The sequence below is a fragment of the Pelecanus crispus genome, chromosome 6, assembly GCF_030463565.1.
Source record: "Pelecanus crispus isolate bPelCri1 chromosome 6, bPelCri1.pri, whole genome shotgun sequence".
Taxonomy (NCBI): domain Eukaryota; kingdom Metazoa; phylum Chordata; class Aves; order Pelecaniformes; family Pelecanidae; genus Pelecanus; species Pelecanus crispus.
The window spans coordinates 24,658,992-24,673,649 of record NC_134648.1 but is presented as its reverse complement, the minus strand read 5'-3'; the positions used below and the strand labels follow the sequence as shown (position 1 = coordinate 24,673,649).

At 40.0% G+C, this 14,658-nt stretch overlaps 1 protein-coding gene across 1 annotated transcript; it reads left to right on the top strand.

Annotated features, from left to right (window-relative positions):
* Positions 1 to 2,817: 2,817 nt before the first annotated feature.
* On the top strand, positions 2,818 to 4,425 carry RAG2 (recombination activating 2). The gene has a single exon (XM_009489792.1). The coding sequence runs from the start codon at positions 2,818 to 2,820 to the stop codon at positions 4,423 to 4,425; it is 1,608 nt and encodes a 535-aa protein (XP_009488067.1).
* Positions 4,426 to 14,658: the final 10,233 nt, after the last annotated feature.

The following is a 14,658-nucleotide window of genomic DNA, read 5'->3' as shown; positions in this document are numbered from 1 at the left end:
TTATGTAAAGTTCAAGAAATATTAAGGCATGACAAGGAGGAAGTGTGTTTAAGTGTATTTATTTAACCAGTAAGTTCTGTCTATCAATCTCACTTTTAATAATTTTCATTGGTCTTTTCTCCACTCTGTATCTGCAACAGTCTCTTGAGATAGCATACTCTTCAGAACTGAGTACTGCTCGATATTTGGGAAATAGTTTGTGACACTGTGGATACTAATAACTGTCATATTTGGAGATTCTTGAAGTATATGTAAGAATGTAAGATGAATGCCAACATTTCAATTAAATTGTTTGCAATTTTTAATAGTCTTGTTAGACTTCAAATATAAAGCAGCAGTAAAATGTAGAACACTAGTGTTACAAAATATAGAACACTAATTTACCAATGTGCTCGTGATGCCAATCTTCAGTATGGAATATATATTTTCTAAAGACCTTGTAAAAACAAAGCAGCTAAGTAACCACACAATATGAAAGACGAGACAAAGGAAATCTAACCCAGTAAACCCAACTTGGTGCAACCTCCTCTACCACCACCACTTTTGAATCACTATAAGAAACAAGCAGCAAAGATTCCTGTTTAGCGTATCACCTGAAGGTAAATAACTTGGCAAATCTTCCTTCATGCAAATAACAAGAACAAAACCCGCTGTGTATACTGACATGCTCAGAACAGGGTTCACTAATTTAACTAACCCGTAACTGAACTTCACCTACAGTGCAGTAGGAATCTGAATGTAGAAAAACCCACCAAATTCAGGGCAGAGGCATTAGGACTGGCTACACAGTGAACAGAACTTGATCATGATCTTTGGATGATTCCACAACATGCAAAAAGATAAGACAGCTATTCCATGGATTATCTTTAAAACAGACTCAGTGGCTATGCCTGCTGTGTCCATGTGCTCTTGCCTAAGCATATCTGACCAGGCCCACCTACCTCTGAAAGTTTTTAATGGCAGATCCACATTCTAGCACAGCATTTTGCATACCAGAAAGTGGAGTAGGCAGGCAGTACATGAAGCTGGTGCAACAGTTACTACTGTGCATGAGAACATGTGCTGATGGCAATTTGATGTAGTCAGTGTCATTACTTCCCATGATTTTACAGTGACTCTCACTGTACACTATGTTCTTCTGGAGTCCCCAGGTTTTGACGTCCCATAACTAGAAGATACCGATCCTTCCTTAAAAAAGAAACCCTGCGTGTCTTGGTTTTGTTGTTACAGCAAAATGAAAAGCAGGAGCAAGTAAAATATGAATCCTAAATATTTCAAAACAAGGAATTATATTTTAAAATGTAGAGGGTTTAAAACGTAGAGGGTTTGCGGTTTTTTTTAAATATTGTATTTGAAAGCTAGTTCACACCTTTAAATTCTGGGGATTTGGCAAAGGCTGGGACAGAGAACTTGGACATTTACTAAAAGGCACAACTCTGCTGTCACAAAAGGACAGTGCCAATGAACCAGGCAGCTGTTTCCCTCTCTGGTGTCTGTGCTCTCCAAAGCTCTTTCAGTGTTATTATCCAGGCTGACTATAAACTCTTTTAGATTTTTGAACAAACAGGTAAAAAAAGTAAGATTCACCTTGAAACCTATTCATGAAAGCATGAGCGAACAGCAAGCCTCAAAGAACTTGATCACACTATGAAAACACCTGTCAGCGAGACTCCCAAGCCACAGAGTACCCCAAGCAGCCTGTTCAGCACAAATGTGCGAGCTTCACCCCAGCGCTAACAGCTTCTACCTCTGCTGCTTCAGTGATACCTACACGGTTAGAAACACAGCTGGCATTGACTGCTCCTCAACGTCTTCAACACATCTTGATGTTTCCCTTGTAAACCTGCAGAATGTTCAACTTTAGTTTGCACTCGGCTATGTACGCACTTACTTCAGCTCACTGACTACAGAGCACAACGGCATGTTCCCGGCCGGAGGCCGGGCGCGGGGGCCTGGATGGGAGGGGAGCTCCCCACCCTTCCACAAGCGGGGTGCCGGTCTCGGGAAGGTGGCGAGCCTCTCAGTGTGCCCCAGGGACGGAGCGAGGCGCAGGCAGGTGGCCGCCCCCCGGGCCGGGCCGCAGGGGACGAGGCCGTGCGACCCGCGCCCCTTCCATGCAGACCCCGCGCTGCCAGCTGAGGTGACCTACGGCACCCGGGAGGCTCCAGCGCACCAGCCCGGCACCCCCGGCCGCCCCAGCTGCCTCGGCGCGGGAAATGGGCAGGAAACAGCCCGCCCTGTGTCATCCCCGGTGCTGGCCCCTCCGCCCCCGGGCGCCTCGGAGTCGAATTCCATCGTCAGGAGACCCGCCCGCTGGCAGCCCCGGCCTGGGGCCCCACTCACCCGCCGCCTGCCCGCTAACTCCTCCAGTCCGGCTTCCTCACGCATGGGGACGAGACGAGCGGCGACCAGGCAGCGCCGCGCTGCGCCGGGCCAGGCCGGACCGAGGCGCCAGGCGAGAACTACCGGCCCCAGCAGGCCGCGGGGCCGCCGTTTCCATGGGAGCGGCCGGGCCCGGAGCGGGGAGGTCGCCCCAGCGCAGAGCTGCGGGGGGATGGCCCAGGAGCCACACACAGATGTGAGGGCTTTACGTGCTAACAGGCCATAGTTTGTACAAAATCCCGCGGAACTTGTACACAGCTCTTGCTTGATTCATGTCTTGAGTTGCAGAAAAGGGGCTCTTTTTGGGTCTCAAAGTGTGACCTGAAATGCAACTTTAATACAATTTATTCAAGTACTGTTAAACAACTCTCACAGGGTCTAAAGCATGTTTCATCTGTTTCTTTTGTGGTTTTTTTCTCAGATATTGATCACAGCATGGCCCAGTCAGCAGATGAAATGTCACTGCAGGTGGTATCAGCCATCAGTAATTCATCCTTGCTTCAGCCGGGCTTCTCTCTCCTGAATTTTGATGGGCATGTTTTCTTTTTCGGGCAGAAAGGATGGCCAAAGAGATCCTGTCCCACTGGTGTCTTCCTCCTCGATATAAAGCAGAATGAGCTCAAAATGAAACCTGCTGCCTTCTCTAAAGACTCCTGTTACCTCCCCCCTCTCCGCTACCCTGCTCTTTGCACGCTCAGAGGCAATGCAGAGTCTGATGAGTACCAGTATATCATCCATGGTGGGAAAACACCTAACAATGACCTTTCTGATAAGATTTACATTATGAGTCTGGTAAGCAAAAATAGCAAGAAAACCATGTTCCAATGCATTGAGAAGGACCTGGGTGGAGATGTCCCTGAAGCTAGATATGGGCATACAATTAATGTAGTTCATAGCCGGGGAAAAAGGATAAGTGTTATATTTGGAGGGAGATCATATACTCCTCTTGCACAAAGAACCACTGAAAAATGGAACAGCGTAGTTGACTGTTTGCCATCTGTGTTTCTCATTGATTTTGAGTTTGGATGCTGTACGTCATACATACTTCCAGAGCTTCAAGATGGACTTTCTTTCCATGTTTCAATTGCCAGAAATGATACAATCTACATTTTGGGAGGCCATTCGCTTCAAAATAACACCAGGTCCCCCAGCTTGTACAAGCTAAAAGTTGATCTCCCCCTGGGCAGCCCAGCCGTGACCTGCACCGTCTTGCCAGGGGGGATATCTGTGTCAAGTGCTATAGTGACTCAAACCAGTGATACCGAATTTGTCCTTGTCGGGGGCTACCAGTCTGACAACCAGAAACGGTTGGTGTGTAACAGCATAGTTCTGGAAGATAATAAGATAGAGATTGTTGAAAGGGCAAGCCCGGAATGGACACCAGATATTAAACACTGCAGGATATGGTTTGGCTGTGATATGGGCAAAGGGTCTATATTGCTGGGCATTCCAGGGGCCAACAAACAGTTAATCTCAGATGCAAACTACTTTTACATTTTGAGATGCAAAGGAGCAGAAGAGGACAAGGAGGAAGAACTGACAGCACAAATTTGCAGTCAGACATCGACCGAAGACCCTGGAGACTCCACTCCATTTGAAGATTCAGAAGAGTTTTGTTTTAGTGCTGAAGCCAATAGCTTTGATGTTGATGATACTGACACTTACAATGAAGATGATGAAGAAGATGAATCAGAAACAGGCTACTGGATCACCTGCTGTGCCAGTTGCAATATTGACATTAACACCTGGGTCCCTTTCTATTCAACAGAACTCAACAAGCCTGCAATGATCCTGTGTTCCAGCGGGGCTGGCCACTGGGTCCACGCGCAATGTATGGATCTCTCAGAGAGCATGCTCCTACGTCTCTCAGAAGCAAATGTCAAGTACTTCTGCAACGAGCATGTTGACCTTAATAAAGGGCTACAAACTCCCAAAAAGGTGGTGCACCTGAGAAAGCAACCCATGAAACCATTGCGCAAAAAGACAACCATGAAGTTAACAACACCTGCGAAAAAGTCCTTTCTTCGGAGATTGTTTGAATAGATTTACACTGCTGATTTGTATTCACCTGGGAGGAAGTGAAATCACAGTCAAAGACAACTAGTAGTGGTTGAAGGAGAATGGATTATTGCAGCTTGAAGAGACCTTTTTATTTATTTGATTTCAATTATCTCAATATTTCAGTTACTTTTCAAAGCTCATGAATTTATTTTGTCTCTTATGTGTATTTTTGTAATATCCAGATAGGAACCCCATCACAGAGGGCCTTGTGCAAACACACAGGCAGATAGATACTGGTAACTTTGTGGCATATTTTATGCTATAACTTACTCCCCGGTTATCCCCAGTGAGTTTAATGGAACTGCCAGCAGTATAAGATACTATCCCATGTACTCAGTGGTGTTAGCATCTGTCCATAAAGAACATTATATTACCCATTTTAATTTCTTATCTTAGTGAGTAGTTCTAGAAATATTTGACCTAATTTATAACTGCAGTCCTCCAATTTTATGTTGGTGTAATGAAATCAAATTAGACTAATTACTCTGTTTTTAAACTGAAGTGGTGGCTTAAGTCCATTGTGTCAGAAATAATGAAATATTCAGACACTGAAGGTCAGTTTTCTTCAGGGACTTCCATTATGGAAATCTTACATATGGAGCATTTAATTTGGGATAACTAATTTGTGATTTTGGGAGGTACTGAATGATTATATGTCAGTTTTGGCTACAGTTGTGGAATATCATCTCATAGTAAAAATCAAATGCTTTTTAAAACCACTGTGTTCAACAACTGCTTTGTGTTTGTATTTTTAAAGATCTAGTAAGGTAATAAAGTTTATAAGAAAAATTACTGGTTTTTTTTGGGGGGGGGGGGGGCATTTAAATCAAACACTATAAATCCCAAAGTCTATGAAAGTACAGCATGTATGCTTGGGAGGTCCATCTGAAGTCTGACAAGGGGTCTAGCTTCACAGCCGCCCCATGCTGTGAGCTCCCATTGACTTCAGAAGTTGTTCCTTCTGATGAATAGCACTTTTATCATTTACTCCAGGTCCTCCACTACACATTTATTTCTCTGCTCTCCCAGGGTGACTGTGTAGAGTGTGAAAGCTTAAAAGTGCAAGCTGTAGCTCAGAGTGACTCATTGAGCATTGTGAGGGTGGAAACAAATGCAGCCGGCTGCTCAAAGCACAAGGAGGAGATGAGATTCAGATTGAAAAGGACATTGTCAAGGTTGAATAGCCCAAGAGTTTACTAACTTATTTGTGGATTCTTTTATTGGCTATTTATAAAGCCTCATCATTCTTGACTTTATTTTTTATTTTTATTACTGCTCCAAACATCTTTTCAAAAAATCAATACCATCAGCTCAACATTTGTGAGCCAACAATAATAGCTCAGTACTCACAGTTCAGCTCTCATGCTGGACCCCTGAATAAAAAAGAAAAACAGGAGCAGCTGTCAGCCATTTGATCGCTATGTGCAGACCCTCAGCAGCCACTCCTTTACAAAGCAACATGTGTAGCACAGTAATCCTATCAACACAGATGTGTATGCACAGTACACCCCTTAAAACCTTCACAACTCAACAGCAGAGGAAAGTGAAGGGCAACCATACAAAGTTTCCATTTCCAATGTTTTCATGGGCTGACGGATGTTATAGTTTGGGTAGAGCTTGTAAATGGAAAGTATATCACCCTGACTCCCCCTCACCAGTTTGGTATTGGTATAAATTCATAGATTTCAATGCCAGGTTCCTGTTTCCTTTGTCATGCTACTTTACCTAAGCTCAGAGTATATAGTGCTATATGTTTTTCCAAGGAATAAATTAATATCATGCCCATGTAAAGTCCCTTCAAACTGCTGAATTTCAACAGTCAACATCCCCTTTTGTAGGTCAGTCATAGGTCTTACTCAGCTGAATTGTCATTAAAATATACATTCATCATGCACTCTTCATAGACTTCATTTACATCAATCAAGAAAAATCCACACCAAAATTAAAGCCACATCATCACAACACCAACAAAAGGGGACAATATACTCACACATCAAAACTCCATGCCTTGTCCCTTTATCACTGAAACTGGGAATAAAACTCCTTAATACTTTCTTTCTGTATTAAGAAGCAGGCATTACTTTATTCGGCACCAGGTGCAAGGTGGAATATTTCCACAAATCAAGCACACCTCTTGAAGTTCATTTTGACATTTATAGATGACAGTTAACGCACCACGCCTATCTAATACATAATCTTGGTATAATTTCTTCTAACAAAATCTTTACCACTTCTTTTGCTTTACTGGTGCAACATGGGAAAGCTTCAGGCCATCCTGAAAAAGTATCAACAATTACCAACAAATATCTATATCCATTACAATTAGGTAATTCAGAAAAATCAATTTGCCAGTATTCCCCAGGCGTAAAATCTCTTTTCACCTCTCCGGGAGGGGGTCTTCTTTGGATTTTAGGATTATTTTTGACACAAATTTCACATTCTTGTGTAACACTTTTAGCAATCATCATCGTATTGATTCCTACAGCATATCTCTTTACTGCTTCAATTAAAGCTTTAATTCCCATATGCGTACTCTTATGGGTTCACTCCATTAACTCCTTCATTACTTGTGGAGTTACAACACATTGTCCAACTGGGGTTACCCACCATCCGTCAGTAGTCTTTATGCATTTCAATAATTCAGCCAACTTTTTTTCTTTTTCTGTATAATTAGGGATGTTGATTTTAAAAGTTCTTTCTGGGACTAAGGCTGCTACATTTGTTGACAGCAACAGGCTGATAGTTGTCTCTTTACATTCTTCAACTGTATCTGCCCCCAATAAGATATCATCTGCATATTGTAACAAGGTAGTGGTGGTCGTCTTACCTTGCCATTGCTCCAGTTCTATTGCTAGTACATTACCAAAGATGGTGGGGCTGTTCTTGAATCTTTGGGGAAGCACTGTCCAGCACAACTGCATTTTGCATCCCATTGTATGGCTTTCCCTTTCTGAGACTGGCACGTCACACAAGCAAGCCTTCCCTTACCCAGGTTCACCTTATTTCCCTTTATAACCCCATCTGGCAGGAGATTACTCTCCCGGCTTACAAATGGGGTTACCCTTGGTAATGCCTTAACAAAACCCAGGGGCCTTGCCCTGAACTCACTGGATCAGGGGATCAGAGGATCTCCCTGAAAAGAACTTCGGTGGTGCCAGAGTCCTCTTGATCCCAAGAATCCATCAAGCATCAGATGCAGGGTCCCACCTCGGTCACCAAATTGTCACCGAAATCGGGAATAAAACTCCTTAATGCTTTCTTTCTGTATTAAGAAGCCAGCACTACTTTATTCAGTGCCGGGTGCAAGGTGGAATATTTCCACAAATCAAGCACACATACATTTGTTCATTTTGACATTTACAGATGACAGTTAACACACCATGCCTATCTAATACATAATCCCTGAACTGACTGAGCATCCTCTTCTTCCATTGGTCTGTATTTTCTCCATTTAAATTTAAAGCTACAGTGTGATTTTCATTTACTGTGCATGCTCAAAAGGGGGGGGGGGGGGTAGTCCTTTCATCCCTCAATTGAGTCAGTGGTCACAATCTCCCCCTGCCAGAATTACCTTTCCCCCAGTTACCATGCTTCAGCAATCACCCAATTTCTCAGCATCTTCTGGGGCAAGATGTTCCCTTTTATCACTCCTGACCTCACATTTGTGGCCTTCCCTTATCTTTACAACCTTCTTTGTAGCAGGATGTTTCCATTGTCAGTCCTTGAAGTTCTACCAATTTGTATTCTTTTGAGGAGGTACTCGTTAGTTTGCACTGCTAATACCCTCTTATCTGGCCTACGCATTATTTACTACCTTCCTTATTCTCAAATTCTCATGTGTTAGTTTCCACTCCTAATTGTGATCCTTTCTTAACTACTAATAACTCCTGCACTATTTCCATTTCATCCAAGAAAAATATATATAACACCTTCACCAATTTACAACAAAAGACTTCCCACAATTATTGAACTCCCCAGCAATGTCCAGTCCAAGCTTTTGCCTGTTACCTCTCCCAATTACTGTCATTACCTCAAATTCTTCAAAACCCACATTGTGTGACAAATTTGTCTGCTAGTGCGGACAAATAAAAGGATGGAAATATTTTCCAAAGGGAAAGCTTAACACTGACCTAGCAGAAGTGACATTCAGCCTGAGATAAAGCCTGGTGGCTCAGGTACTGGTGGTGTGGTTGCAGTATGTTGGGAGCATCTCTTCAGTTTCCAGAACTGACTCCTGCAGCTGCAGTGACTCCCTGAGCCCCTAGAAGCTGAAAGCAGGTACGGTCAGTATGTGGCAAGCACAAGTACACATTGCGGCCCTTTCTGATTCTTACCTGAATTGTTGTTCTTTACTTTAGGGCTGTGGCTATGAAAAAAGCAATTCACAGTCAGACTTACAATGTTCCTTATCAAGCCCATAATGTTAGTGTATTTTATGCTTGAGCTGTGCTTTTTTCAAATGTATAGTTTATTTGAGTAGGAGGGAGAAATTGTTTGGTCAAACCATGTCCCAGCCTCACAGTGAAGGGCAGTACAAGCAGCATTAAATCACAGCTCAGAGACTGTAGTCACTGCAGGAAGAAGAAGTAAAAGTAAAATATAATATTCCAGAGGACTCAAACATAAAGAGATATATGAACATCAGCCTGTAAAGAAGACACTTGACATAGCATTCAAGACTGCAGAAAGTACTTAATTCCCTGGTAATTCTGATGAAACTTTTGAGTCATGTACTTGTTAGAGCATTGATTGTCTTCAAAACCAGCTGATCAATACAAGATGTTTCTTCCTCAGGCAGGTTAGAATTAGAAGATAAAATGAAGTAGATTTGAGTGCAAAAGTAAATCTCTGTTGTATCTGCATCCAACTGACCTATGTGTTTTTTAACCACAACAAGCAGCATCATGGTTCCCAGCCACATTTTAGTAACACTATGTTCTTATTATCAGCTTTTACGAGAACAATATATGGATTTTACTGCTCTTGAAAGGTGCTTGGACCCTGAAGTACCTGATTAATCTACAGGAAAGGTACAGCACAAACTTTAGTGGTAGCACTAAAGCATGTGTCATAGTTCAGAGTGACTCATTGCACCAGTAAACCATTGAAAGGAGTGGAAATAATGCAACTGGGAGCCCAAAGCAAAAGGAAAAGATTGAATTCATATTGAAAAGGAATCTGTAAAGTTATTTACTGCTAGACTCAATTTATTAAAGACAGAAGGACTCGCTTACTACTTTTTTTTCATGATTGGCAGCTACAGCTCCCTCCATATTTGATTTCCTACCCTATCCCGTTTCAAACAAGACTAACCTCTGGGAAGGGCTTGAGCAACAGCCTCTGAAAATCAAACTCCCATTTAGTGTCTCTACTTGACCTTTGAAAATTGTGACACCAAAGCCCACTTTTTCTTTAAAAATCCAAGCCAATAACATTATAAACATTCCGATTTCTCAATACATACACATATACAGGAAGAACAGGACACTGGCCACTACCACAGATGTGCAGGACCTCCTTCAGGTGGTAGTTATTGTGTATTCCCTTGTCCACTGGCTCAGAATGCCCATCTTCAGAGGAAGAGCTGGACATTGAAAATACACCTCTTGACCTCCCTCCTGATGCTGCTAGAAAAGGTGCTAATTAAATCCTTTCTAATGTGTCTTTTTGTATTATGGACAATATTAAGCTTGATGCAGAAGCCTCCCAAACTTAGGAGTTGCAGCTGGTCAGCTGTTTGAAAATCATGCCATATTCAGTCACCTAAAACACTGCTCTGAAGAAGAGTGGTGACAGGCCTCATTATTCTTCATCTGATCCTCATTCTAATAGAAATACATGGAAAGTAAAATTCAGTCAGTTTTTACAGATTTAGGAATAAAGGAGTTAAATCATCCTAATTTACCAGGAAACTCTCTGAAGCTTGGTTTTTTGTTTTAAATGGGTTCTGTTTTTTCCATCCAACATTTTTTTATTCAAGGTCAGCTGAAAGAACTAAGTTGGTGATATAAAGTCCAGCAATTAGATGTCTAATTACCTGATTGCACAAGGAAATCAGGTAGCTTAATTTGCTCATCATTAATTCCATGCAAACCAGTTGGTTTACATAAGTCTTTTGACCCTGAGATATCATTGAAGGGAAGAAAGAAAGATTTTCTGCAGTGGAATAAAGGGAAGGTACAAATCATGAACTGAAAGGCAGATTGGGACTAATCTTTGCAGCTCAGTCTATGACGAGGAGCCAAAATTTGATGCAAAGGATGCACAGAAGCCAGTAAAGAGGCTTAACATATTAGCAGGGACATAAGAGTGCAAGGCTGATTTTAAACAAACACTGGGATGGTATTTGTAAATTAAGCAAAAGCCATTTACAGACTAAATAAAACCGGTTTTAAATTAGTTTAGTTTTCTAACCTAACCTAACCTAACCTAAGATAACCTAACCTAACCTAACCTCGTTGCCTGTGAGGAAAGGTGCTGAAAGGATTGCTGACACTCACAGAGTAATCTTCATTTGTGTTAATTTAGTGACTTCCAGCATAGAGCTGGAATCACAGCTGTCTCTGGATATTTGAACAGCCTAAATATGAAAAGCATCCACAATTTCAATGAAAAGTAAGACTGTTACCATGAAATTATGTGCATAGTTGAAAAACTGGTAAGAAACACAAAGCTGGAAACTTAAATATTTATATGACCTTTATTTTAAACATTTTCATGAATTAAGAAACTGTAATGCAGTAAGAAAAAGTAAAATAATGAAACTGTGCAGTGAGACAAAGCACAGAATTCAGTGTAGTCAGAAATTAGGATTCCGTAAATATCTAGAATTTGTTTCTGAACTACCTGACTAAAAGTCACAGCTGATTTGCTTAAAGTCAGTAGAATTATTCCTGTGAGGAAAAAAATATGTGAGATCAGAATCATGGCTTCTAACATAGTTCACAGCATTTCATAACATAGCAATTCACAATACAAAGCCCTTGAATAAAACAAAACAAAACAAGATACATAATGTGATTGTATAAAAACTACAGTCAATACAATTTCAGAACAAGAAAATCATTTATCATTAATTACTGAAGGATTTGTACCAATTATTAACATAAAAAAGAAAATGTGAAGGTTTGAAAGAGTACCATGAATAGAAGTGTCTCCATTTTTCTAAAGCCTCTTCAAAATCAAAAAGCTTAACAATAGACTGCATAACCAAATGATGCACCTGTCTGCAGTCAGAATTTGTTTGCCTTCTGATGCATGACTGTGTGCATGCAGCATTGTTATCCCTGTTTACAAAAGTTTCACTTGCAGGTACCTACCCTTTCAGTGCTGTTTGTTCTAATGAGTTCAAAACTCTCAAAGACAGTCTCTTGATTTACAGAAGATATCAACAATAGGGAAAAAGAATATTCAACTAGATTCAAGTCTAGAGAAAAGAAATGAAAAAAAATAGTAGTAGTCCTCTGTGTCAACTATCCTGCCCAGAGCTGGTAGAATGTGAAATATGTCTTGATGGCTTAATAATATTTCACAAAAGAATACTTTCACATGCTACTGCATTCCTCTGTCCCCATCCAGGCTCTGTTCAGTCAGATGAGTTACCCCAGGATATAAGCCTCATCTTGAGAAATCATACATATATGCATAAAACTTACTCAACCCTTTTGAAGACAAATCACTTGCTGTTACATCAGCAGCTTGTTAAAGTGAATTTGGAATTTGAAAATGTCAGTGGAGTCACTGAAATTACACGTGCAAAATGAACAAAGTCCAGTCTGTCACTCCAGTGGCACATATGTATTGCAATGAACAGGTCTGGATTACTTGGGGGTGAAATTCACTCCTGTGCAAAAGGCAGCAAAAACTGTATATACCACTTGAATGGAGTGAAAATCACCAGAAGGTGAGTCAAGATTGTTAAACCGGGCCCTAGGTTATTGAAGCAGAGTCAAGGATAAAACATAAGGCAATACAGTTGTCCCAAATATACATACAGAGAAAAAAGAAAAGTGTGCAACTATTTGCATAATGAAATATATGCTGACCAAAAATGCAAACTATATCTGCATTTACTACTAAAGGATGCTGTTTATACCTGATATTTATACTCCCTGGAAAACTTGTTGTCTGCATTTATTGGTGAAGAATGATACTTATGTAAGCCTGGTATTTATGCTTTATGGGAAATATTTGTTTTATTCAAAGAATTGAAAAAAACAAATTAACCTAGAAATGAACACTCGGTAAGCGTAGATGTACGTGGTACACCATACAAAAGATGCTGTAGTCCTTATGACTGCTTAGAAAAGTGTTTTAAGTAAAAGGCATTATTTGCAGCTGAAAATGTTAAATAGATAATGTTAAACTATATTTAAAAAAAATATTAAAACAAAATCCTAAATTATGGAATACTTTAAAAAACAGTATTTTGATTAATAAAATCAAAAGACAGACATAATCAGAATAACACTAATATTTGTACTAGTTACTAATGCTTAACTCTGTTTTTTCATTGTCCATAAATGGTAAATACCAGACCCTCAAAGATATAGTAAATAACATGAACAAGATACTACTAAATAAACCTCAGACCATTAATTCTTCAAGTTTGTTGTTCACTTACACTCACAAACCAACTTCTGCCACATCAAAATAAAAACAAAAAGCAGATTCTTTTAGATTCATGCTTTGATTGTTTCTGCATTTAATCTTGTTTCAGAAATATTACTCCAAACATAGTAATGCCGTAGCTACAGGTGCAAATCATAGAATCATAGAATCTATCTGAAAGGCTAGCTGATTTTGGGCTATCTCAGGTACTTTTTACTATATTTCATGAATATGTATGTCACTGAATGAAATTCATATAATTTTAGTATATGAATATTCTAAATACTGCTTCAGAAAGGCAAATACTACCAACAAAATTGTTCATCTAATATAGTACAGAGGAATGCCATCTAGCCATTGCCATAATAATGGCAGTATGTAGTAATTTCAAGACAGTTCATTGCTTTTTAACTAATCTTGTATGCCAACTGTCTTTGAGGTTAATATATATCATTCCTCTTTTACAGATTTGGAAAATGAGACTGTGAGTGTGGTTGTATCCCAGGTGTGAAAAAGCTCGGTATCAGATACAGTTGGAGCACATCAGCAGCGGTCAGTGAAATACCCTAATAGAGAAGATCAGAACACTGGCATGTATCTGATCAAGGTAATATCCATCTCCTGAGAAACAGGTCTGCTGTGACTAAAGTCACTTGGTAAAACTGTGGGCCTGCTGGTATTAATGACAATTTACTGGTGACTTCAGTAAGGCCAAGAATTCACCCAATAAAACTCTACTAATAAAAATTATACTATAAACTGAAGTCACCATAGAAATCTAAAATGCTCATGAAGCAACAAGCTACACAGCAGAGCCTGAATGTACTTTGTATAGTGAGATAACCACAAGGCACCGTAAATCCTGATTTAGGAGCACAAGTACAAGTTTGCATTTTAAAGTAAACAGACTACGATAAAAATATCTTTTAAAAATTCCAGCTACCTTTCCTATATCTTCATATAGTAAATCAGCATGGTGAAACCACCATCTGCTCCTAAGCAGTACTACAATATAAAAGTTAAATAATAATATTTTTTAAAGTTTGTGAGATCAAAGTTTGCATCTTTAGTCAGTAATTTATACAAAACTAACAGAACTTTATCCCAAAACAATTACCCAAGTGTCTCACTGATGCATCTTTACTTATAAAAGCCAAAGGACCATCAATAAAATAGTCAAACACTCTTAAAAAGTAAATAATAAAATAGTTTTAAAAATGCAAACAGAACAAATAGCCATGCTCCCTCTTTTAGCAACTGTCATAACTCTCCAGAATCATATTTATTCCAAAATGCTACTTTATATAAAAACTTGTTTACTTTGGCTTTCTCACTAATAAACACTCTAAGACCAAAATAAACTGAAGACCCTTCTTTGCAATTTGTTTCTGCTTTCATCTCACATAACAACTGGTAAATGCACCACTGCATTGCCTCTTGGAACTCCCAACAGACATGGTGTTTATTAAACTCCACTCAGCACCTTTAACAGGGAGTGTAAAAATTATCGTTTCAGACTTCCCTGTACCTCTACAGGCCTGAAGAAGAAGCTGCCACCTTGCAGGAAGACACCGTCACAAACCCAACACCAAATGCGCTTTACAT

Bases quoted from the DNA above. Each gene is read 5' to 3' on its own strand.
- RAG2 (XM_009489792.1), top strand. From the start codon at position 2,818: ATGGCCCAGTCAGCAGATGAAATGTCACTGCAGGTGGTATCAGCCATC.